Source organism: Poromitra crassiceps, assembly GCF_964638095.1.
Source record: "Poromitra crassiceps genome assembly, chromosome: 2".
Classification (NCBI taxonomy): domain Eukaryota; kingdom Metazoa; phylum Chordata; class Actinopteri; order Beryciformes; family Melamphaidae; genus Poromitra; species Poromitra crassiceps.
This window is the reverse complement of record NC_139624.1, coordinates 82,771,583-82,797,044: the sequence shown is the minus strand read 5'-3', so window position 1 is coordinate 82,797,044 and position 25,462 is coordinate 82,771,583. Positions and strand designations below refer to the sequence as shown.

The 25,462-nt window shown below is 42.9% G+C and overlaps 1 protein-coding gene across 1 annotated transcript; it reads right to left on the bottom strand.

Annotated features, from left to right (window-relative positions):
* Positions 1–237: 237 nt before the first annotated feature.
* On the bottom strand, positions 238–23,935 carry qtrt2 (queuine tRNA-ribosyltransferase accessory subunit 2; the record flags this gene model as incomplete). The annotated part of the gene is made up of 9 exons (XM_083663274.1): positions 23,825–23,935; positions 23,323–23,533; positions 22,331–22,386; positions 19,944–20,020; positions 19,585–19,794; positions 19,185–19,384; positions 14,466–14,617; positions 6,191–6,308; positions 238–490 (listed from the first exon to the last, which is right to left on the bottom strand). Exons 2-9 carry the CDS (start codon positions 23,523–23,525, stop codon positions 238–240), a joined length of 1,269 nt encoding a protein of 422 aa, XP_083519400.1. The 5' UTR covers positions 23,526–23,533; positions 23,825–23,935.
* Positions 23,936–25,462: the final 1,527 nt, after the last annotated feature.

The window sequence follows — 25,462 nt, the reverse complement described above, 5'->3', positions numbered from 1 at the left end:
CCACTCTCGCCAGTCATCCTCCTCTTCCTCTCTCAATGCTCTTTAGAAACTCTACCGATGGACTGACTGACCCAAGCTCACTACGATATATCTGTTTCTCCACTGCCCGGACTGGATGGTGGGAGGGGTGATGCTCTGATTTCCCATAGCCAAGTGAATCCAGTGATCCTTAACCTAACGTCCCGTCTCAATGTCCATATCAATGTCTCTGCCCCTCTGTTGGACAGATGATCCATCTTACTCCTTTGTTCCGGTCTGCCCACCTCTCTCCTTCAGCACCCTTCTCTTGAGCAGGTCCAGTTTATCGTTGGCCAGAGCTTCTCTCAAGGCACCAAAGAAGGCATGGTAGTGGGCTGTGTTGTGGAGCATGAGCAGGACTCCTGCCAGCAGCTCATTGGTCACCAGCAGGTGGTGCAGGTACGCCCTCTGGTGGTTCCTACAGCAGTAGCAGCCACACCCCTCCACCAGGGGACGGAAGTCACCTTGGTATCTGCACAGAAGTTGCAAGGTTCAAAGAAAGTTTGACGTTCAAGTAGAGTTCATTAGTTTTCCCAGATATAAATCAAATGGTCCACAAATTCAAGATGGCTGTCGCCATCTTGATTTTTTATCAGCAGAGTGGGAGGGAATGGGTTGAGTCCTTCCGCAGCTCACGTGAGATGGGGGTTTCCCAGAGCCGTAGCTCCGCCTGCTATTGTTCTGTGATCGGCAAGCTGCACGATCACTGGACAGGCGATCTGTCAATCACCCCCTTTTCTATCATCTATTTTACTCCAAACGGGCGAGTTATATAAAAAATTACCCCCCTACAGTTGTTATGAAAAGGTGAAATTAGCTATATAGACCAAAATCATGTTAAGGGCCAGGCTGTAAAGATGTTTAATTACTGTTACAAAGTGTGGCATTTTAACAGGAATGACGGGACTTCTGAGCCCTGCTTCAAGTGGCCATTCGAGGAATTACAGCACGAACAAAGACTTCCGCATCTTCCTGGGAAAGGGGCAGAGCTTGCCCACTGGTCTAGCGTAGCAGATATGCATGCACATCTCACATGGCTTAGTGTTGAGGACAGAATTTCGGCCAACCTACTTATATATTTTCATAGAGTTATTCAAACTCAGACTCCTAAATTTCTTTACAATAACGTAATTTATAGTTCAAATATTCATACACACTCCACCACAGGGGCAAGGGGTGGACAGATTACTTTACCCTGACCAAAGTCTAACTACATGAAGACTGTAATATACAGGGCTATAGTGTCATGGAACAGTCTTCCAGGTGAAGTCCATTCTATCAAAGGAAAGGCATGTTTTAAAAAGAAACTTAGATTTTACTTACTTTCACACAAACATCCTGATTTCTATTATATCTCTTGCCATCTGATTGGTAGATCACAAAATGTTCTCATTGCAAGTAGAAATTGTGGTCTACTGGCTATCTAGAGGGCTAGTGGACCTTGCTACATGGTTTTATCTGATTCTAGATTATGCTTTTTACTCTTTCTTCTTCTCTCATTTTTCTTCTTCTTCTATTCTTATGTGACATGTTTTGGATTCTACGTCATTGTTGTCTGTCATGTAATGTATATTGTCTTGGACCCAAGGAAGACTAGCTGGCGTCTAGGCGTCAGCTAACCTTCCACCTCCAGTCAGGACGGCTGAATCACTGCCGATCTTTCGGAAAAGACTAAAGACACACCTTTTCATGCTCCATCTGGGCCCTTCTTGAACTAACTTCTTTCTCTCTCTTGAAAAATAATAATAAAAAAAATTACTAACTTAACTTTACCACTATTCCTTCAGATGTTGTCATAGACTGTGTTGCATAGTTGCTTGCTCTATTGCTGACAAAAATGTGTTATTGTAAGTCGCTTTGGATAAAAGCGTCTGCCAAATGACGTAATGTAATGTAATGTTTTTAATAAACAAATAAACGGCAAAGAGTAATGGGCTCAAATGGATGATTTTTTTAATGTTAATGAGTAAAACTTGAAGTTGAACATAGTTTAATGTGCGGGAAATCGTGGTCTGCTTAAATTTGCCCTATTTTGATCATAGCGGTAGATGTGTCCCCCTTCAGACACTCATTGTTAATTTGTATGGGCTTGTGTGTCATCGCAATTATTAAAATGCAGAGCATTCACAACAGGGGCGGTTCTAGGCCGTTTTTGGGTGGGCTTTAGCCCACCCAAAAATAGTCTCAGCCCACCCAAAAAAATAGAGGCAATTTTTTTTTTTTTTTTTTTTTTTTAATCCCTCTCCAAATCCATGGTGGTCATTAGTAGCAGTTTCTGACTACACTCAATGCGCTGTGTGCATGTTTCCCCCCCCTCTATGTTCTTAGGGTGGGCTGAGACAAAAATTTAGGGGGGTTCAGCCCACCCGAAAAGTTTCTAGAACCGCGGCTGCGCAGGCGCTCCCTCCTCCATCTATCTGCCTAATCCCACATCACTTCACACAGGTCACACACACAGTACAGCAGCGAAGTGGTCCTCCACAGTCCACACAATCGTTCTCCCCACTCATGATCAATGAAACTGAGGTGAGCATTGAGCAGTCAGAGTCGTTAGTAGTTACTTAATTAGCGCATATTGATATGCAAATTAGCATGTAACATTGTCGTAGGCTAAACAAAAGAACTTGTCGCTGTGCCTGCCAGACAAACAGGTGGACTGGAGGAAGGTAGGTAGGCTACTATGGCACCAGCCAGCCATGTCATGCTAGCTCGCAGTAAGCGGGTGTAAATGGATGTGATGTTTTTTGAGAAACATATGGGCATAAGTGACAAACATTTTCAAATGGGTCCCTTGTTATCTGAATGAAATTAAGCCCTTCAGAATCGCAAGTGGCTGCTTTACACAGCCTGTCTGATGTGATGATGACGATAGCTTAACATGCGTGCATGGCATCACTTACTGTATGTCTTGCTGTGATGTTAGTTCAGTATCTCAATAAAAGTTCTTACAGGCTTGTTATTTCCCTCTAAGGCAGGGATGTCAGAGACACGGCCCGCGGGCCGGATCCGGCCCACGGGCAGGTTTCATCCGGCCCGCGAGATGTTTTGGAATATTAAAATATATATATATATATATTATTATTATTATTAAATTCGCACCCCATTATCATGAACTACGTGTGGCTAATAAGCAAGCTAAGAGTTAATTCATAAGTTAATTAACCTGCACTACAAGGAAGTATGTCAGTAGGTCATCAGGTGTAAACAAAGCCGCCATGATGCCACGCTGGAATTGAATCGCGCATTCAGCTACCTACCAAAAAACAAAAGAATCAACAAGATCAGGCGCGGACTGCATAATCGGGCACGTCGGGCAAATGCCCGGTGGCCTGGCCTGGCCTGGCCTGGCCTGCAAAAAAAAAAAAAAAAAAAAAAAAATTGTGCCCGCAGTCAGGCCACTCACTGAACAGCAGACCAGGCGCCGCCTACTGGTTTACTAGTGGTTTTATTACTTTATTCAGGATTAAAGTGGGTGCATCTCATTGTAAAATTGGACTTGGCCCAAATTGGGCTTCAAACGGCCCAAATTGGGCTTCAAACGGCCCAAATCGGGCTTCAAACGGCCCAAATCTGGCTTTAAACGACCCAAATTGGGCTTCAAACGGCCCACATCTGGCTTCAAACGGCCCAAATTGAGCTTTAAACGGCCCAAATTTTTCTGACGCCGGCACGCGCGTCGGCCCGTATCGGCCTGGCCTGCTTGGTATCTAATGCCCGGCCTGAATTATGATCCCAGTCCGCCCCTGAACAAGATGCTGTCGAAAAAGAGAAAGGTTGACACGGAATGCAGGCAGTTTCAAGAGAAATGGAAAGAGCAGTATTTCTTTTGTGAAGTAAATGGGTAAATGAGTCGAATTGATTTTAGTAAAAAAAAAATCCGGCCCCCATGAGGTCTCAGTTGAACAAATCCGGCCCTCTACCTAATATGAGTCTGACACCCCTGCTCTAAGGGAGTGCAAGGCAGATATTTAAACAGCCTTGTTTGTGTACAGTACCAGTGGCATGGGAGTAATAAAAAGGGATTAAGGACCAGGACCCCTGGTGGTCAGTAAGATGGGCTGGTTGAGCCAATGTTAAGTGATCTTTATTTATTATTTATTTTTGCTTTAAAAACTATTTTTTAATTTTCTGCTTAAAGTTCATGAAAAAAGTGGCATTCTTGTTTTTTCACACAATAATTTCATAATACCATTTGTAATGCCACCGTTGTAGTGTTGTTGTTCAAAATTAAAGTACATTTTCTCAGATTTATTGGTGTCTTTCTAGTCACACAATTTAATAGTCAGTGTTTCCCATACACTGATCTATTTGTGGTGGTACACCCTACATAGATTTTGACCGCCACAAATACTGCCACATATTAATTTCAACTAGTTGACTGCAAACTCCTGCTTTAGTGCTTACAGTATATTATTATCTTGTCGGAATATTATTCCAGCCAATAAGTTAGGAAGTTCCCTTTTGATTTAATTTTACTTTTGTTTTGCCTACAAAGCAAAATGTTACTTTACTTGAAACTCCCCTGAAGTGATTTTGGTATTATTTATGCAAGCATAATTCTACCATATAGTAACCTGTATGCAGAATATATATAGTATATATAGGGAAACAATTATTTTTTCATTGCTGTAAAACCACAGAACGGTAAAGAAGATATTGATGTGTGTAGTTCTTCATAGATCTAGTCTCTTCATTTTGATCTCAAAGTGCGCCAGTTTGATCCATTTTTACTTGAAACTGTACAAAATTTTCTTCCGGGGGGGCATGCCCCCGGACCCCCCTAGGGGTTCAGTGGTCCATGACCTTTGGGTGGGCTGAGCCCACCCAAAGCTCTGATGCTAAAACCGCCCCTGATTCACAATAAGCATTTTGTTGTTGAAAATGGCTGTATGGTCCCCATTGCCATACTTTTAGTCCATGTGTTGCAAGTAAATGTGAGTTGTGGATGTAATGTTTTCATTAGGCTAAGTATAATGTACTTTTTAAAACATTGAGTGCCAGCGACGCCATATGGCGTCATTAGAAATTTACCGTAGAGTGCCAGCGACGCCAAATGGCGTCAATAACTCGAAATTGTTTTTTTGACGGGGGGGTGTCAATCTCAGCTTCTTACATCGCCTCTTACAATATGAGAGCTATTGAATGTGTCTAACCTATTTTACAGAACCCTTAGGTGGCGACAGCGCACTCCAGATGAGAGAAAGTATAGTTAAACACACAGAAGAAGTCGTTGTGGAAAAGGAAATCGCATCGCATCCGTCCGTATGCAGCTGCTTCATTGAAGCATAACGTAGCTGTGCCCCTGCAGCAGCCAATCTGCTGTCACAATTGAGCACCTCGTGTCCGCTGCAACAGCCCATTCGCATGATCAGCCGTGGAGTTCTCAACTGGAAGCTGGTGACATACACGCGGCTGTAAAAAAGCTGGATCTAGCGGACTTTTCACTGCTGAGCACACGCAGAGCAAACGCACTCACAGCAGAGCCGAGCAGAGCAGAGAGCTACTCCTCCCACAACGGGGGGGAGGTGGGGCACGCAGGACACTACAGCATACAACAGACCCAGGCAGCTGCAGCATTACATCAGAAAATATTAGCAATGAGTCAATGATGTGCTTGAAATGCTTCCTTTCACAAAAGGGTCATTATCTCAGCTCGTAGAAAAAAAGGGCTGTTTTTGCTCAAATCAAGCTATCTTCTCCGGCTCATAACTAAAGAACGGAAAATGGGATCAATAAACTTTTTTTTGCAGGTGATAGAAGAGAGTCTCATCGTTATTTGTGCGTGTTCAGTGTTTACATAGTAATTATTAAAGAAATTATATGACTGTTTTAAAATGCATTGCGGCCTATGTGGCACAGTACAGCACCTTTTGCCCAAGGGCCGTGGCACTCAAAGTGTTAATGTACTTTTAACACATTTACAAAAGTTAATGTGCGACTACAAGCCTTTCTGACAAGAAGTTCTGTATGAACAAATGTGAATCTAATTCAACAAAAGTGTTATTTTTCAAATTTTAACATTTGTATATATTTTTAATCTTCTATACACAACATACAGATGTTGCTACACAACTACAAGCTGCAATACATTTGTAAACCTCTTTGCACACATTAAAATAAAAAACACCCATTTGAGCCAATACAGATTCTGCCTTTTATAGCCACAACAAACCTCTTGTCTTTCAAGTTGATCTCAAAAGATGTCATCTTCTGCGTTTGATCATCGAGATTAACGGCTGTGTTCTCTTGCGTCTCCCCTGCTGCGTCCCTCTCATCGTTCAACTCCAGCACTGTGAACAATGAGCATGTACATCCATCTCATTAATCCTGACACACATCACAAACAATTCAGACTGCTTTCTCCTCCTTCACTGAAAACAAAAAGTCCCTTTGAGATGGCACTTTGTCAGCCGAGCTCCAAAAATAAAACACCAATGGATATTTCAATCCCCAATCAACAATGCTGTGTCCTACTTTCTCTCCGCCATGGCAATAGAATTACTTAGTGGCGTTCTAACCAACATCCCTAACCAAACACAAAGCCTCTCACAGATAGTTAATGTTCGCTACAGTTTGAGTTCACCTCACTTGGTGAGAACTAAGAAAAGCAACTTGAGCTGATGAAGAGTTGTCAAGCACTATTAGAGCTGTTGATGTTTACAGGAAGGCACACCAAACTGTCCAGCCAAATCACAGAAGTGTAGGAGAGACAGAGAGAGAAGGAAGGAGGGAGAGGGACATGGAGAGAAAATGGGCTACAGCATTGCATAAAATAGTATGTGAAAATAAAACATAAAAATAAAAGGAGAAAATAGAGCAAAATGGAGAGGATGGGAAAGCAAAGTGGATTAAGTAGAGAGGAACAGAAATGAAAGAAACAAAGCCAGAGCAAAGGGGAGATCAGCATGGAGCTTAAAGCAGGGAGAAAAACTGTGAATAAGCATTAGAGAGCCAAAGTCACGCCCACTTCCAGTTTAGGCATACGAACCAAGAGATTTCATCCGCCTCCCCCCCCCCCCCATCTACATGGTGGTGAAGGTCTTCAGATGTGTTAAAGGAAGCTAGTGGGCCTAGACCAGGGGTGGGCAACATTTTCTCCTGAGGGCCATACTGACTTACATCAAGTAAGCGAAGGGCCACACATTGGAGATTATACCTGCCAACACTCGATTTTCGCAAGAGTCTCCTTATTTTTAACCCTCTCTCCCATTGTGATTGGTAATTTCTTGTTAATCTCATCATATAATAGTGATACAAATCCAATGGCTGTAGCAGATGAGATTTATTAACATAATTCTGCCTTTTATTGAGTTTTTGGGGGTTGTTTTGTTTTTCTTTGAGTCCGGCCCTGGGGCCGCATTTTGGCCCAGGCCCCAGGGCCGCAAGAAATGACTATAGAAGAGTAATTTCTTACACATGAGATTACTTTTAGTCATAAAGATTATTGAAAGATAGCCTATTCCATATTCCAGACTGAAATGTTATAACAGAAGAGTAGTATTGGCCAGAATGACATGAACATTTGGACACTTATTCAGCGGGTATCTTGCATGTTGCGTTCAGGTGCACTGTAAAAAAATAAAAAATAAAATCCATCGCGGGCCACACAGGGATGCATGCAGCCCGCGGGCCATATTTTGCCCATGTGTGGCCTAGACCAGGGGTTCCCAAACTTTTCTGTCCAAGTACCATTACGTACCAAACCAAATTTCCCAGGGACCACTTCCACTGCGTATACCAACCCCCCGCCCCCCAATAAAATACAATTTGCTGATTTAACCCACTGATTTAACCATGCAATAGCAGCAGAAAGGCTAAATGATAATATAAGGCTACTAGCTGGTTCAAAACGGGGACACACCCCTGCCAACATTAGGCTGTGAAAAAGAGGACCCCTTTGAAAATGTTTTTTTTTCCCCTCGCCAAAATTTTGTCTAACGGCCGGGACACACATCTTGCGTCTACCTACCTAGTGCATGTGCATGGCGTGGGGGCTGCGGCTGGCACGCCCGCAGCATCCACACTAGGGATGTCAACGGTTAACCGTTAATCGATTAACCGTCGCTAACGTCGTTGTTCGGTTATTGCTGTCGGTCTATCAGTTAATATAATTTTTTTTTTTTTGTCTATTTACTCAATGAGCTCATGCCCAAACAAGGCGTGTCTATTTAGATGCTGAAATGTTAATGCTTTTTGTGTTAGAAATTCTAACACAAAAAGCATTAACATTTCAGCATCTAAATAGACACGCCTTGTTTGGGCATGAGCTCATTGAGTAAATAGAAAAAAAAAAGAAAAAAAAAATTAATATTAAAAAATTATGAATTAACCGATAGGTTAATCGATTATTAGCATCGGTTAATCGAAAGTGAAATTAACCGAAAATTGACATCCCTAATCCACACAGGCTGCTGCGTTGCGCTGCTGTCTGTCTGCCAACTCTCTTCCTATAGAGTTTACCTTTTATTAAATTTGCTATAAACAATACAATGATGATTTTAACTGAAGATCGCTTGGGTTCACTTCATAATCGAGGCAGTATTGATTTATGTATGTGTGTGTGTGTGTGTGTGTGTGTGTGTGTGTGTGTGGGGAGGGGAGGAACGAAGCCACGTTGTAGCCTATGTCCTACGTGGTTTTCAGAGGGCAGGAGAACTGCAGATGTGAGCTCATCCTCCCGTCTCAAATCAAAACGAGCCTTGATTGGCTGTGGCTGCCCCTGTAAAATATCATTTGAATGTCTATTTGTGTAGAGACACGCGCGCGGTAAGCAGAAAAAATAGGCGTCGCTTCTATTCTCTAGATGACGCGCGTCTCACGCCTCGCAAGACACGTGCCTGAGATGCACGTCTCATGCCGGTGGTGTGGCTGCTGTAACCTGTTAACATGGGCGCCAAAATGAAAATCAACAGGTAACGCCACGCAGACGCACAGCAGACGCAAGATGCGTGTCCCGGCCGTAACTTTGGAGTGTTATTTAGCTACCTTCCTGACAAACTAGCAAGACATGGTTGGTAGAAATCGATTCCTTAGGTCTTCTAGTTTCATATGATACCAGAAACTTCACTCTGGCTTTAAAACTCAGCCTGCTGCAGCCTCTGAAAGTAAATGTTCAAAATTGTGATATTTCCCAAATATCACAATATTTCTGAAAATCGGCCCAATCCGGCTACTCCTCAGAGTTAATGTGTATGTAAAAACTGTTTTCAAATTTATTTATTTTTTCAATTCTCTGGCGGACCACCAGGCGGAGCCCCGCGGACCACTGACCACAGTTTGGGAACCCTATGGCCTCGACTATATTGGAGCCAGAATATTATGATAATTGATTAGATAAACACATTCAAAGACCCCAACTGTAACAATTAGCATAAAGGCATGATGGACACTGCTTGGGATCATGTGACACTCCCTGCACAGGGCCTTCTAATTGAGAGGGGAATTAGAATATCTGTTTAGGTTTTCACCTCCACTGAACTCCATTACACTACCTGTGCCCAATCAATTAGTGCCGCCTGACACTAGACCCTGCCAGATACCGAGCTTCACTCAGATCACTGGTCCAGAGTGAGTCAATGCATTTCCAATAGCTCTTATTAGAATGAATCTTAGAGCTGACAGAGAGCTGGATGTGACTGATGTAAATCAATGAACCCCCTCACACATATTTCAATTTGATGAGGAACAGCTCAACCTGAGTGATGATTGATGGTGGTGATGTCCTGTTTGGACACAATGAACAGGGAAGAAGTGTTTAGTGGTCACAGTGCCTGGCAGCTGGGGATTTATTTTGGAATTAAAGCAGAGATGTAATAGCTAAGAATGTTGTGTGTGTGTGTGTGTGTGTGTGTGTGTGTGTGTGTGTGTGTGTGTGTGTGTGTGGTGTGTGTGTGTGTGTGTGTGTGTGTGTGTGTGTGTGTGTGTGTGTGTGTGTGTGTGTGTGTGTCTGTGTGTGTGTGTGTGTGTGTGTGTGTGTGTGTGTGTGTGTGTGTATTTGTTGTTTGTAGTTGATAGCGTGGATTCTCTAGCTCCGGCTCAGTTGAAATAATTTAACAGGAAGCGAGTCGGATGTAGAAATGAAATCAATGGTGTTTATCTCATAGCAGCTCCATTAGAGGAACAATCAATTAACAGTTGATTTGATTTCACCAACTACAAACAAATACACACACACACACACACACACACACACACACACACACAATATTCTTAGGCATTAGATCTGCCAGGAGAACTAAATGTGCACACTTCTTCCCTGTTCATTATGTTCAAACAAGACGTCAACATAACACGCACCAGGCAGTTTCAGTGGTCATTGTTCCTCATCAAATTGAAAGCAAATGTCTGCGAGGGCATTCATTAAATTACAACAGTAAAACAAGTTATTTTATCAGGTCTATCAAAGCAGGGACGGGTGAATTATTATTCAACACCCCCTCTGGTGGTGAGCTGTAACTGCAAAGCTATGCCAGGTAGTGTAGAGCAGTGGTCCCCAAACTGGGGTACGCGGAGGTGCTACGCGGGGTACTTTGGAGTAAGGGGAAAATGGAAAACTGTAAGAATAAATCATGAAAATAGATTAAACTTTAAAATAAATCTGCTCAGGAGGCACTAATTGCAACTCTTTCACTCCATTTCTTATTTTGTAATAATATATTCTTCAAAAGGTGGGTTATCATTCATTCATTGCATCTTATAGTGCATATAGTGCTCTAAGCAAAATGTAGTCAGGTAAAGGGGGTACTTGAATTCAGAAATCAGGGACAAGCTCTCTCCATCTCTCTCTGTTCTCGGCACGGCAGCTCTCACTGTTTCACAGAGTTTTAATTGAGCGCACTCTAAATCCTCCCATCTTCTCTTTTGCCCCCCCCCCCCCCCCCTGCGAGACGGGAATCTGATTGGTTTGATTGATGTAATGCCCAGGCATTGCCAGGACACACCTGTGAATAATTCTGGTGGTTAACATCACCCAAATCCCGTTTGCACCATGCAAACAACAAGCTAAACAATTATATCATTTTTAAACAGTTACGTTTCTGTATAAATCATTAAAATATGCTCCTGTGAGGTGGGGATGCGTTTGGCGGCAGGGGTGTAAAACTCGGCATAACACATGGACACTTGCGCAAGGCGGACTGCTATGGTCCCTGCAGGGACGATAGCATAAGGCAGGCGTTAAGGCACGCAAACAGGGGCTCAAGCGCAAAAAGCGGATAGCGCCTGTACCAAGATAGGGCCCATGGTTCTTGAGAAAGCAATATGGTTACATGATGAATGAAATTTCCCACCATACTGCTTTTCACACTAATTCTAATTGATTTGAGGAGAGACTTGAGATATCTTGTCCAGAGTATGGCACTGGAGCACACGGATCAAGTGTATAATAGACTTTTATTAAAGGACTAACGTTTCGACGCCAAGTGCATCTTCATCAGAGTAAATTTGATTTGATTTCTAACCCAAATGCATTTGGGGGAGGGTTTTCCCCACCATTCACAAATGACGTTGTGCGATCGACATTCGACATAAATAAAAAACATGTTTTTTTTGCTTGACAGTGCCTACTGCTGAGTATGTTGTTGTTGCTGCTCTCTGCCTCTCTCTCGCTTGAGCATGTGGATAAGCTCTTAATTCCTTAACAAAAACGGACCATTGGTGTGAAATAAGAGTGAAAAACTGGAGGATAAAAATCGATTTGATTTCATCAGACTTTTACCTATTGTTTCAGTCGAGCTGCCATGGGATGTTTACTCACCATTCTGAATGAGATATAGCTTGTTAATAATATACAGTAAGTATTAATGATAAGCCTGTACCGTTACTAAGCCATGACTGAGTTTCCATGCACTTCTGCAAAATGAGCACAGACCTACATTCAGTGATTTAACTGGGAATTATGTTTTAATTGAAATTTCAAATAGCACATTAATTCAGGGTGTATAAATGCTTGTATTTGGAATCTTTTTTTTTTTTTTTTTAGACTAGCCCGTTAAATAACTGATTTAAAACAGCAATACATATATTACTAAATATAATTTGCATCCCTAGCTTTAGGCATATAATGCAGGCCCTTAAAGGATGGCTTTACCGATAATCAACCCACTTTGTATCATATATAATCTCAGTAATATAAGCACATGGGCAGTGTTTACCTTCTCTCTCGTTTACCTCAAGGAGCAAAATCCTCCTGCAGAAACTCTGCCCCTGCCAGCTGCAAGTCATTAAGGCTCGTTAAGGCTCTGGATGGATGTGCACATACTTAAAAATAAAAATAAACAATAACAGCCACCCTGGAGCAGATTCTGCCTCTCCAGCAAAACTTCTGGAGCAACGTGAAGCGTTGTGACGTAAAACGCATCACAACGGAGCGCTTTGCCAGAGGAGGAAATGGGAGATCTCCATGAGCAAAATAGAGAGAGAAGGTAAACACTGCACATGTGCTTATATTAACGAGATTATTAATGATACAAAGTGGGTTGATTATCAGTAAAGCCATCCTTTAAGGGGACAGCACCAGTGTTTTACTTTTTTTCAGGTCATTCATTGCACCCACATAAAAAATAAATAAATAAAGATAAAAAAAATAGTAATAATAATATTTATCCAAGTTGCCTCAAAGAACATGAAAGACACTACTCTACAAAAGATACGGGCACTGCAGAGTATGTGTCAGTGTGTGTGTGTGATACTTATTTTTCAAGAAGCGTCTTATGAGCGGAGGCTGCCCGTAGCTGGCCTCCACACCACAGACTGGGCTGTCCACTAAAGCCAGGCTGTCTATCTGTCATCGCCCCAACCTGTCGCAGGTAAGCTGCTCCTGTCTGTTTTGTCTTCTTGTTTGATAATTCTGTGCAAAGACGTTCTGTTATTGTTGCAGCAGGTCTGGTTCATTTAGACATGAGCCTGATTCTATTTTCGAGAACCGGACCTGTCACACTTGGTTTAGTTTTTTTTTCTGTGATAACGACTTAGGGGCACTTTACACGAGGACGGTTTCCTATGGAAACGGGGAATTATTTTATCGTTAGTGCCTCCCTTTTAGACGGCGACGGCGAATTCGCGCTTAGGAAACGACACATTTTGGAACCACCCTCCAGAGTGAAACTTGTTTGAGACGCTTCCCACAGAGCGGGGCTGAGCGCTCCATGTAATCGCTTTGGAAAGGCACATTTCAGAAACTCTGACATACCTGCACACGCGACACACGCCATAGCCATGCGCGAGTTGGCAACCAAATAAAACGTCAGTATGAATGAAGTTTGGCAACATTCAGAATTAAGCTACACTGCGGCCAACTTCAGTTACATGTTCAGAACGTTAATGCTGCGAGGAGCCGATGGCTGTACCCGGTCGGCATTTAACATTAGTTACAAAGGCACGTCGACAGTGTTTTCTCACTGCCAGTAGCCTACAGTAGGGTTTGACAGATCACAGTCAGCGCTCCCGGTCCTCGCTGCTCGTTAAAGATTTCCAATAGGCGTTATTTTGATAAACTGGTCACATATACCGTAATTTCCGCACTATAAGCCGCACCGGAGTATAAGCCGCAGCAGCAAAATTGCCTGTTTGTTACATATATAAGCCGCACCGGACTATAAGCCGCAGGTGTTTTAATGTTTTTTTTTTTTTTTTTTTAATTGTGTTTTAATGTTTAATTACCATATGTAAGGGTTCATGCACAGAGGGGATTGTCGGGAAAGAGATGGCTGTTTGAGGAAGCTCCCATTTATTAACATTTCAACAAAACAACATAACACAACACCACCTGTGTTTTTTTTTACAGTGCACACAGTGTCCGCGGTGTGGTGAAAAGAGGGCAAGAGAGGAAATTAAAACAGAAGTGGATTTATAGTTAGAAAGAGTGCTAAAAAAGAGAGAATTACGTTTTTTTTTTTTTTTTCCCCCCGAAAAAATCCATAGATAAGCCGCACCGTTATATAAGCCGCAGGGCCAAAAAACGGGGGAAAAGCTGCGGCTTATAGTCCGAAATTTACGGTATGTTACATTCTCACCCGACAAATATTAAAACTTTAAAACAGTTTGGGTTTTTTTTTTGCTTGAAAAAAGCTTTTTGGCAAGTCTAAATGACTGCGGAAAGCGTACTCTACTTCCGCGTTTAAAACCGGAAAGACGATTACGAAATTACGTCATGCAGAACGTCCTTGTATGGGCAAAGAATAAGGTGATCACACTGCCACCTAGCGACCTGGCATGTACATTACGGCGTTTAAAAAATTCAACAGCGCTCATGTAAACAGGGAGAAGGTGTGAAGGAAAAGGTGTAAAGGAAACGCTATTGTGTCGTTTCTTTCAGAAACTGTCCTCGTGTAAAGGGCCCCTTAGAAGCAAAACCATGTTACTTGAGCCAATATCAGTAATAAGGTCAAAAATTGCGACAGACTCGTCTTTAGCACAGTGATTCAGCACACCTGCAGGCGGCACTCTACCTGCGCACTCTGGGTCCGAGGAGATGTGGAAACTGAAGCAGAGAGCACAGCCTCGCTCCGTCACCTGGAAGGGGAAGAAGCTCTCAAACAGGTCCACTCCTGCCTCCACACACGCCAGCACCTCGTCAGGCCTACCCACACCCTGCAGCAGCCTGGGGATTCATGCACGTATTGCACGTAACACACGCGCGCGCGCGCACACACACACACACACACACACACACACACACACGCGCGCGCGCACACACACACACACACACACACACACACACATACACACACACACACACAAAACAACTGTTAAATGCCACACAAGGCACAAATACAGCACAAAGCCATCGATAGAACACACAAACATCTATACGGTGGGGCGTCTGGGTATTGTAGAGGTAAATGCACTCGCCTACTACCACGGAGACCCGGGTTCAATTCCCGGCAGCAGTACCTCTGGTGTAGGTACAGGATCTACTGGCTCGGGGTCCACAACTACAGATGAAGTTAAACTCTCACAACATTTATTTTCAAAAAGTAAGGCTCGTGTTTATGAGAAATGGTCCTGTACACTTGAATCATGATCACTGAATGTTTGTATGATTCATATTTTTTTATGTCTATCATGTCTGATAACATCAGTAGCTTAGTTTGTTAGCTAATCTAAAGCTGTCGGCCATTTTGCTCACGTTAATCCCACATGCCCGACATACAGCCAATCACAATGTGTTCCCGAGCCGATCTTGTGGCCGGGCCGAAATTGCACCGACACCGGCTTGGCCAGACGTTCCTATAGACACAATTAGCCGTGTCTGTGGATGGGAGGCCGGTGAGGTATGAGTCCTGGTCGCTGGATTAGCACTTTATCTGGTCGGTCGGGGCGTCTGTTCGGAGGGCAGGGGAACTGTGGGGAATAGTGTGATGATCCCCCCGCAAGTTACATCCTGCTGGTGAAACTCCTTGGTGTCAGGTGAAAACTGAAGTGGCTGGCAACCACACATGTATCGGAGGAAGCATGTGCAGGTCTGCAACTCTCCACAGATCGGCAGAGGGGATGGAGCAACAATCGGGACAGCAGGGAGATTGGCCAAGTACAATTGGGGAGAAAATAGGAGAAAAAAATGAATAATAAAATAAATAAATAAATAAATAAATAATAAAAAAATAAAAAAACATATCAAACATCTATGTACCGTAAATTCCGGACTATAAGGCGCACCGGAGTATAAGCCGCACCTGCAAAGTTGACTGTTTTTTACATATATAAGCCGCACCGGACTATAAGCCGCGGGTGTTTTAATGGTATTTTTTTTTATTGTGTTTTAATGTTTAATTACCATATGTAAGGGTTCATGCACAGAGGGGATTGTCGGGAAAGAGATGGCTGTTTGAGGAAGCTCCCATTTATTAACATTTCAACAAAACAACATAACACAACACCACCTGTGTTGTTTTTTACAGTGCACACAGTGTCCGCGGTGTGGTGAAAAGAGGGCAAGAGAGGAAATTAAAACAGAAGTGGATTTATAGTTAGAAAGAGTGCTAAAAAAAGAGAGATTTTTTTTTTTTTTTTTGGAAAAAAAAGATAAGCCGCACCGTTATATAAGCCGCAGGGGCCAAAAAAGGCCAAAAAACGGGAAAAAAGCCGCGGCTTATAGTCCGGAATTTACGGTAGATATTAGGCAAACACAAATGCCAACAGCATTCCCCTGCATGTTTTTACTCTTCCAGGGCTTCCCATTACACTAGCTCTGTCTGACCCTCCTGCCTGTAGGTGCCAAGGTCAAACCCAATTTAGCACTGGATAATGACTGCTTCAGTCTCTCATAACAGCCAGAGCAACCAGCAGGGATGCTGACCCGCTGCACTCGAGATGACTCTATTCAGAACCAAACTCAACAAGGCCCACAGGGAGCTCCTGGGCTCACAGGTCATCTCACTCCATCACCTCCAGGAGAGGAGAAGACATGTGGGATGTGACCCTGAAAGGCTACCGGCTGATTTGGTTGAGAGAACTGGGAACCTCCGGGGTAAGTTTGTCTCCATACTGTACCTTTAAAGATACTCTGCTCAACCAGTATGAGAGAAAAGCTGCTGCATGGCTTCCAGGCAGAAAGACAGTGGTTTCCATTAGGGCTGCATGATAAATCGTATTTTTATCGTCAGCGCAATATGAACTTGCGCAATAAACACATCGCACACTGCCTGAAATGCAATGAATAACACTCACTTCTTTCAAAAACCAACTCAAATCCCACCTTTTCAAGAAAGCCTACAATATTCTGACTTCTACGTCCTCCATCATCCTTTTTCATTTTGTAACCCCTATATTTGTATTTGTTCTGTATCTGTGTACGTTTGTTATACTGTATGTAAAGCATCTTTGAGTAACTAGAAAAGCACTATATAAGTCATGTATTATTATTATTATTATTATCAACAAAAACCATTGCATTTGCAAGCACCATGCATTCACACTCAACATGCGATCCTTTTTGTCTTGTGTTGTAAATCCAGCGCACCCCTTTCCGTTGCAGCGGTTATCTCCGCCCCTCCGCCAAAGCCCAAAGTGTGGTTTCAGCTTGAGTTGGTAACACAGAGCCATGCTTGTGGGCATAGGCTATTCAATGTTTTGGGATCTATTTTACCAGTACTGTATTAAAGCAGAAAGACATAGGAACTGTATAGCTAATATGCATACTTCAATAATTTGCTTATCACAAGTCATATTGTCATCGCATTATCATTATACTATGGTCTGGGAGAATACTGGATTCTGAATGGCTGCAGGGTGCCCATTATTTTCTGATAAAGTTCACCTAAAAGTAGTTCCAGTCAAATTGTCTGTTCACCTTTTCCAAATTAATGCGCTGGCTACTAGCATCAGCCTATCAGCCTGAAATGAGCAATTTACAGCACTGTGAGTGCAGTAAGCTACTTCAGCTGCCCATCATGAACACGAAAAAGCTACAAGAAGTAGGCTACATACATTGCCCCTCTAAATGTACCGTAGTTTGCATCACACATCCAATTCACTATTCAACTCGCTAATGTTACTTCATATTATATTGATCTTATCGTTAGTGAAATGTTTTATTGATTTGGGGTCAATGACATGGCTGGATAGCTTGCCTGTCTTGTTGTGGTTAAACATACTGTAAATTATATTTACTCTTACTGTTTGTCAAGCGTACGCAATGTTATTGACTTTTGAAGTTGCTAGCATAACATTAGCTATCTGGCTCTGAGCCTATGAAGAGCTGACTATATTACCTCCTGTTGCTAACTGGTATCCAAGGATTGTCCTATTTACTCGAGCAGTGAACAGCATTTCCATTGCATGGGAAGCTGACAGTATGATGTAATGATTGTTCCAGGTATTAGTCGGTTGTCCATGTGTTACCAGGGGAACAGAGTTATAGCTGATCAAAAACTTTAGATTTTGATTGCAAAACACATGAAAATATAAATTAATGGTCTTATTTTTGTTTCTTTGGCAGGTGACCATGGTATACCGTAAGCGGGTTAATACACTTCGAGGTGTCCATTATCAGAAATGAATGGACTTCGCGGAGACAACCGTCCGAGATGGACGTTGTCCATTAATTTCTGATAATGGACACATCGTTGTGCATTAACCTTTACATATTGAACAATGTTATCACACATCACAGATTTTCCTCATATCGTGCAGGCCTAATTTCCATGGTTTCTTGGGCATTTGGTGAGCATAATCACAGAAAGTATAGATGGTGTGTCATGGTAGGTCATTTACTTTGATTAACCTAGCTTCCATAGAATTATTATTAAGTTAAGTTAATTAACAATGTTCCATATGTGGAGAGAACATGAGACTCAGAAAGTTACAATGTTCATCACTACTGCCACGCTGTTTCCATGGTAACACATTAGCTTTCTGAGCCTCAAGGGCAGTACGTTACAAACTGCTTAGTCACCTGACACCCACAGGGAGAAATGGAAGTCTCCACCAGGAACTAGCTCACACCTTACAAGCTTTGTCACATGCATGTCTTTTTATTTACCCCGTCTTTCTTAGCTGTGACAGCAGTTGATTTGAAGCTGTGTTTGACACAGTATAGTTTGTATTACAACAATTATAAGTAAACGATAAAAAAATCGAACTAGAGACCACCTTGCGATGAGATCACACTAGCCTCGACGCCCATGACTTAAAACGAATGTGGGCCAGGGGCGTAAAGTGAATGAGCCAATGTGGGGGGCCCAGCCCCCTTGCTCGGATCACGCCCATTTTCAAACTCTGCCTTCATTCTGATGTCAATTACACACCTGTAAAGTTGCCTTTGCAAAATTTGTCCACAGACAGACATAAACACATGGCAAAGTACTCAAAACCACTTCTGTGGTAGTACCCGCTACAATAGACCCTTCTCACGGGGGCCATTTTGTGTCAAAAAGGCAGAATAAACACAGGTGCAAGCAAAACACTAATGAGGGTTTCCAAATTCCAATCATAGAAGTTTGAAACCCTCATTAGTGTTTTGCTTGCACCTGTGTTTACACAATTCCATGAAAACCATCTATACAGAGGACAGAGTATGTCTTTTGTTTGCTTGCTGTTCGTTGTCTGTATTACATTGACACACTGGGGACAGAACAAGGTGACAGTACAGGAATCTACATCCCCCTACCACTGACTGTTGAGCTTGCCTAATGACTGAATGTCACACTGTCACATGAAAAGCCGACCTGGGTTTGTCCTCTGGCAGCTCCTTGGTTACAGCAGAGATGAGTTGGCTCCTCAGGGCCTGGTCCATGGAGCCCGATTGGAGGCCGTCCAGACAGAATCCAGCCACAGGCCTTTTGGCTGTCTCCTTGGCTGAGCGCACCCTCTCCTCCAGGATGTCTCCTCCCTCCACCACTCCAAACACCTCCACCCCCTGCAACTCCTGACAACAATAGGGAGAGCTGGATGAGTGAGAGAGGGAGACCGAGAAAGAGAGATACTGAAACCTAACAGAAACCGTCTCAGTCCGCCTGTCCAGTCATTAGTGTCTCTCTGACTTTCTCATATAGGCAGTCTACCAGCTTTCTGGCATAAGTGTGAGAACTGTGGTGCGGGTTTAGTGATTGCTGGTCGTCTGTGTACCTGTGTTTTCTGGTGCACTAGCAGACATTCGTCCAGGTGGGCCAGAGTTCGATCCACTGATTTTCGGACCCTTTTGCGAGAGGTGTTGCTCTGCCAGGTCTCTCCGTCTGCCATGCTCTGGTACCAGTCTGGCTGCACCGTCTTCTGGAGGGCCATGAACTTGGCCACCGTCAGTTCTATCCGCCCGCCACTGCCCCACACCGACACCGTCTGGCCACACCCGAGAGGGGACATTTTCACTTGACAGGACACTTGAGTGACAATAATACGTATATATTATATATATACTATACTATAATTCTCGAATGACACACGTGTACAAGAATCTCAAGAAACATTCGCCTGAGCATGACCCTGACCTTGTTGGTGATGTGACCTGTAGGGCATGGGGCCACAGGGTCATGAAGAGAGCAGTACAACACTGTATCACGAAGACCTGCACAAAGCAAAACATGAATCAAGAAAGAAAAAGGTTATAGCCGAGAGAAGAACTCAACTGGTACAAAGCAATGCGATGGAGCCAGATGCTTCATTGCTGTGAGTGTGGAGAGAGGACTGAGGCATGGTCTTATCAGCACAGCTGCAGCAAAAGACCAAAGGGTGTCACAACAAAGATGCATACAACAACAGTAAATACTGCTAATTTCTGATTATTCAATCAGAGCTTTCCCTTTCTGGGGCTCTGAAGTCAACACTGTAATAATCCCTTGTGAATAAACACTACCGTAATTATATTTCTAATTACAAATCTACAAAAGCTACTGTCACAGCTATTGCTGTACAGCATAGACAAAATCACTCTTCTGGGATATATATATATATACTGTATATATATATATATATATATATATATATATATATATATATATATATATATATATATATGCATGTGTGTCACACAAAACAGAACTAGTTTTGAGTAAAGCTCATTAAGCTAATCTGCTTTTCAATAATGTACTGTGTATCATAATACGCGTTCTGATGTGATAGTTAATTTAACTAATCTAATTCAACACTGTGGAGTCCTTCCGCTTCCTGCGATCTAACATCAGCCATGACCTAAAATGGGAGCTGAACATCAGAGCTCTCACCAAGAAGGCACAGCAGAGGATGTACTTCCTGCGGCAGCTAAAGAAATTCAAAGTGCCAAAAGGCAACGATGGTGCACTTCTATACATCCATTGTTGAGTCCATCCTCACCTCCTCCATCACCGTCTGGTTTGCTGCTGCCACTCTCAAGGAGATTAACAGACTGCAGCACATCATCCGCTGTGCTGACAGTGTTTCCCCTACCATTCTATAGGCCTGGCGGGCCCGCCAGGCCAACGGCGCCCCCGCCAGGCCAGAAAAAAAAGTTTTTTGTTGTTGTTGTTGTTTTTTTGCTTCCCCCAAAATTTCAATAAACCTTTATGGTATATTATTACAATACAGCAATACTGTTGTTGACAGTGTTGACAGTAATAGAAGATGCCAAATCATTCAAAACAATAAGCATTTTGCTTTTAGGAGCATTGTGCCAGCGTGCAGCTGTTCCAAAACGTGTCAACGTGTGTCGTTGCCTGGGAAACGCACATCCCATAATATAACTGTTCGCATCGCATCCCATAATAGTATGATGATAATTGGGATGCCATTGCGAACATAGATGCGAACAGGTTAGCTAAAAGTTTAGCGTCGCCAGTGAGTGCCCCCACCGTTGCAGTCGGGTTACATTTCGAAATCCCTCCAGGCCTGAAAATGTTTCTAGGGGAAACACTGGCTGAGGTGATCGGATGCAACCTGCCTGCCATCCCTTCAGGACCTGCATGCAGCCAGAACACTGAAGCGGTCTCATAAGATCATGGCCAACCCCTCCCACCCTTGGCATGAGCTCTTCAAAACACTCCCTATCGGCAAGAGACTGAGGTCTGTCAAGACCAGAACCTCTCACCACAAAAACAGCTTCTTCCCAACTGCCATCAGTCTCACCAACAAGGCAAAGAATAGCAATACGGTTGAATGATATGCTTGAATAAATAAATAAATAAATGACTCCCTTTCCTCCACTACCTTCGCCTTACCTCTGTGACACGGAAATGAATCATTCAGATCCCATCTTACCTGCTGTCCCAGTAGAGGACAGGCCTGTTTCAATAGACCCTTCTCACGGGGGCTATTTTGTGTCGAAAAGTCAGGGTAAACACAGGTGCAAGCAAAACACTAATGAGGGTTTCCAACTTCCATGATTGGAATTTGGAAACCCTCATTAGTGTGTTGCTTGCACCTGTGTTTATTCTGCCTTTTCGACACAAAATGGCCCCCATGAAAAGGGTCAATACCTACCAAAGCTTCTACAATCAGAGGATACACTGATGTATCATTGTCCAGAGTGTGAACACAACATAGTTAAGATGTCATGCCTTTTAGATGACACATGATTAAAGAAGAAGAAACAGACAACTTTTAGAGAGATCTAAACTCAGAACCTCCCTTGTCTGAACTCCTTGAAAATAGAGGTAATTCAAAACCTGGAAATGTTCAGATGGATGGTATTTAAACATTTTATATGTGTTTGCGTGGTCTCTTACTCCCTGTTTATTCTAATTTGCAGTTGGTTTACTCTTAACTGCACACATCAAAGCAATTCCAACAAAGTTTGGATGATTATGTTGGGAGGTTCATCTACTGTAATTATTATAAATGTAACCCTACGTGATTGAACTAGTTATTATCTGGAAGGCAAGTGTGTAATTTGTGCTTACAGTACCTGCAAACTTCCTGAATCCATCCTTAAACTCCTCCAGTACTTCCTGGTGTTCTGCTCTTGATGGAAGAAAATAGGAATGGAAGACATTAGATATGTGTGTGTGTGTGTGTGTGTGTGTGTGTGTGTGTGTGTGTGTGTGTGTGTGTGTGTGTGTGTGTGTGTGCGTGCGTGCGTGTGTACGTGTGCATGTGAAGTTCGGCCACAATACTCAAAGACTTCTACAGAGGCACCATCAAAAGCCTACTGACCGGCTGCTTCACCTCCTGGTATGGAAACTGCACCATAAAAGACATGAAAGCGCTGAGGAGAGTGAGGTGCGCGGCCCAGCATGTAACAGGCTGCGAGACCTGGCAGACCTCTACACTCAGCGCTGCCTCAAGAGAACCAGGAAAATAATCAAGGACCCAACCCACCCACTCAACAACATGTTCTCCCTGCTACCATCTGGTAGGAGATACAGAACCCCCAAAACCCGGACAAGCAGACTACGAAATAGCTTCATCCCCCAAGCCACCAGACTAAACAATAAACAGATCCACCCCACCATTATGACCAGCTGCTAAGATAACATGTACAGATTTATTTATGGGCAACCGCAATATATAGACAAAGACTTGTAACTACTAATTAACATAACATATAAAGATTATTTATGGGCATCCGCAATATACGGCACAGACCCGAAAAGCACCGGAATAGATGACAATAACGACAATGTTCTGATGTTAATGTACTAGTTAAGCATGACAGGAAACAATGATGATAATGTCGATAATGTGAATGACAATGACGACAATGTCGATGACAATGATGATGACGATTTTGATGACGATGATGATGATGATGATGATGACTGTAACGGAACATAACTCAGCTCAAGCATTTCACCGTGTGTACTTGTACATCCGTGTGACAATAAACATATTGTATCTTGTGTGTGCGTGTGTGTGTGTGTGTGTGTGTGAGAGAGTGAGTGAGTGAGATTGCCTTACATTGTGGACAGGGTGAGCTGTGTGACTGAGGGCAGGCTGCTCAGGGTGTGCAGTGTGTCCTGAGTGAGGTGGGGCACTGTGCCGCAGCGTGTGTACAGCAGACACCCCGGGACCTCCAGGGCGTGCTGTCCCGTCCTGCCCAGCTCCTTCAGGACACCCAGCCGACATCCTCCCTGAACCACACGTGACAGTTCCAGCTTCATCCTGCCTGCTGTATGAGCAGACAGTGGTGGTTATCCTCCAGACCTAACCCTACCATGTAAACTATGTTCACTAGTAAAGGTTTACACTGCAGCGTCTTAACCAACATCACATTTTGAATGACGGTGGTGCCATTTTTTTTTTTTTTTCAACCTTTATTTTACCAGGCGATACAATTAAGAACAAATTTCTTATTTACAATGTCGGCCTGCCGCTACTACGTTAGCTAATAGCTAACGTAGTTTAACATTACCGAGCCATTCATTATTTCTATTAGCTATGCAACAACTTAGCTACTCACGTGTGCAACTCCTGGAGATGTCGGCGTTTTAAGATGTTTTGTATTTCAGGCTTATGTATTTTTAAAAGGCATACGTAACACTGGCGTAATACTGGCTATGTTCATTTCAAATAGGACGAGTTTGATACATAGACAGTAAAAGAGAGTTTGATAATAGCATATTTCGCTTACCTACTGGTCTGACTGACAGCCTGAACTACAAGTCGCTCAAAAACGACGTCATCAGCAGCCTCAGACAAAACGACTAAGATCTGCTGTGCCATATGATTAACGTTAAACAAGTCATGTAATTGACATTTTAATGTCTATTAAATGTATATTTTCATAGGTTTCACCTTCGAAAAGCTAGTTTGGATGATTTAGGGAGGAAATAATGTTACTATGGTTACCAAAGAGACGCTAGGTGTTAAAAAGTCTACTGGGACATGTAGTCCAGAAATACTTCATTGGCGCGACCATCAGCCTTGGAAAATTATTCACACACTACATTACCCAGAGTACTCTGTCAGTCCATATCGCATCGCAGAGCAGCACTTTTGTGGCTCACAAGTTGCTCATGGTACAGCTTTGGGTTCTTTACTTCTTTGTACTTGTAAGTACACATTTCGTCAGAAATTGAAATAGTTGCCAGTTGTGTTAGTTAAGTCTATGTTGTGGGTAGAAGACCACAGGTTACTAGTAGCATGATAGTTAGCTGTAATTAGAATATTGAGGTAAATTCAGGCCAGGGCCTAACGTTACTGCTGATGATGACATTCCCAGGGCACAACCCCAATCTCTTTAGCTGGAAGAGATTCACCAAAACATCTGCACAGAAGGTAAGTTTGGTTTCTGGATTATTAAGCCAAGAGGCCAACAGCAGTGCACTATAAAGATTGGTTTAGGCTACTTAGACCTTATCAGGGCACAAAATTAGCCCCAGCCAAATGCTGGTAAGATAGTGGCTGGTAGATTTGCTTCACTCACCAGCCCAAAAAACCCAACCTTTGGTAATCTATTGAGTGGTTGGTCAAATGTGAATATTCACAAGCTTTGGCCGGTGGACAAAAAATAATAATTTTGGACCATCTTCACTATTAGAAAAACGAAAGAAACTAGCCTAGGCTATTTGAGCCATTAGTCTCTGAGGTGCTCCTTCGGTCATATTACTTTAATATTGCTCACACCAATACTGCCATTTCTCAAAGAGGAAACCATCAAATATTCAATGTATGAACTGTAGCCTATCGTTATCTTCATTTTCCAGACTTTTCCTGGCAATATGAAATCCCCCAGAGAGGTAAACCATCATTGTAAATGTGTCCTCTTGGATTTCTGAATAAAGGAAAAGTGCACATCAGTATGTATGAATTGAATTTATAGCTTATTTCAGTGTCTGGGGAAGGATTAGCAATGGCATACAGATGGCCTTTTTCAGATACTCTGGTGCCTGTGACGTGAGACAGATAGTTGGACACTGATGAGTAGGACACTGACTTTTTGACGTCTGGGAAATGTTTCTGAAGTAATCTGCTGATGAAGGCAATGGCTAAGCTTTGCTGTGTACTAATCCTCAGACATCAGGCATTGGCTCGGTCCTCAATTTGCACGATGTACCTGCAGCTTACAGCGTCTGTGAACTTGCCTGCCTGGGCATCG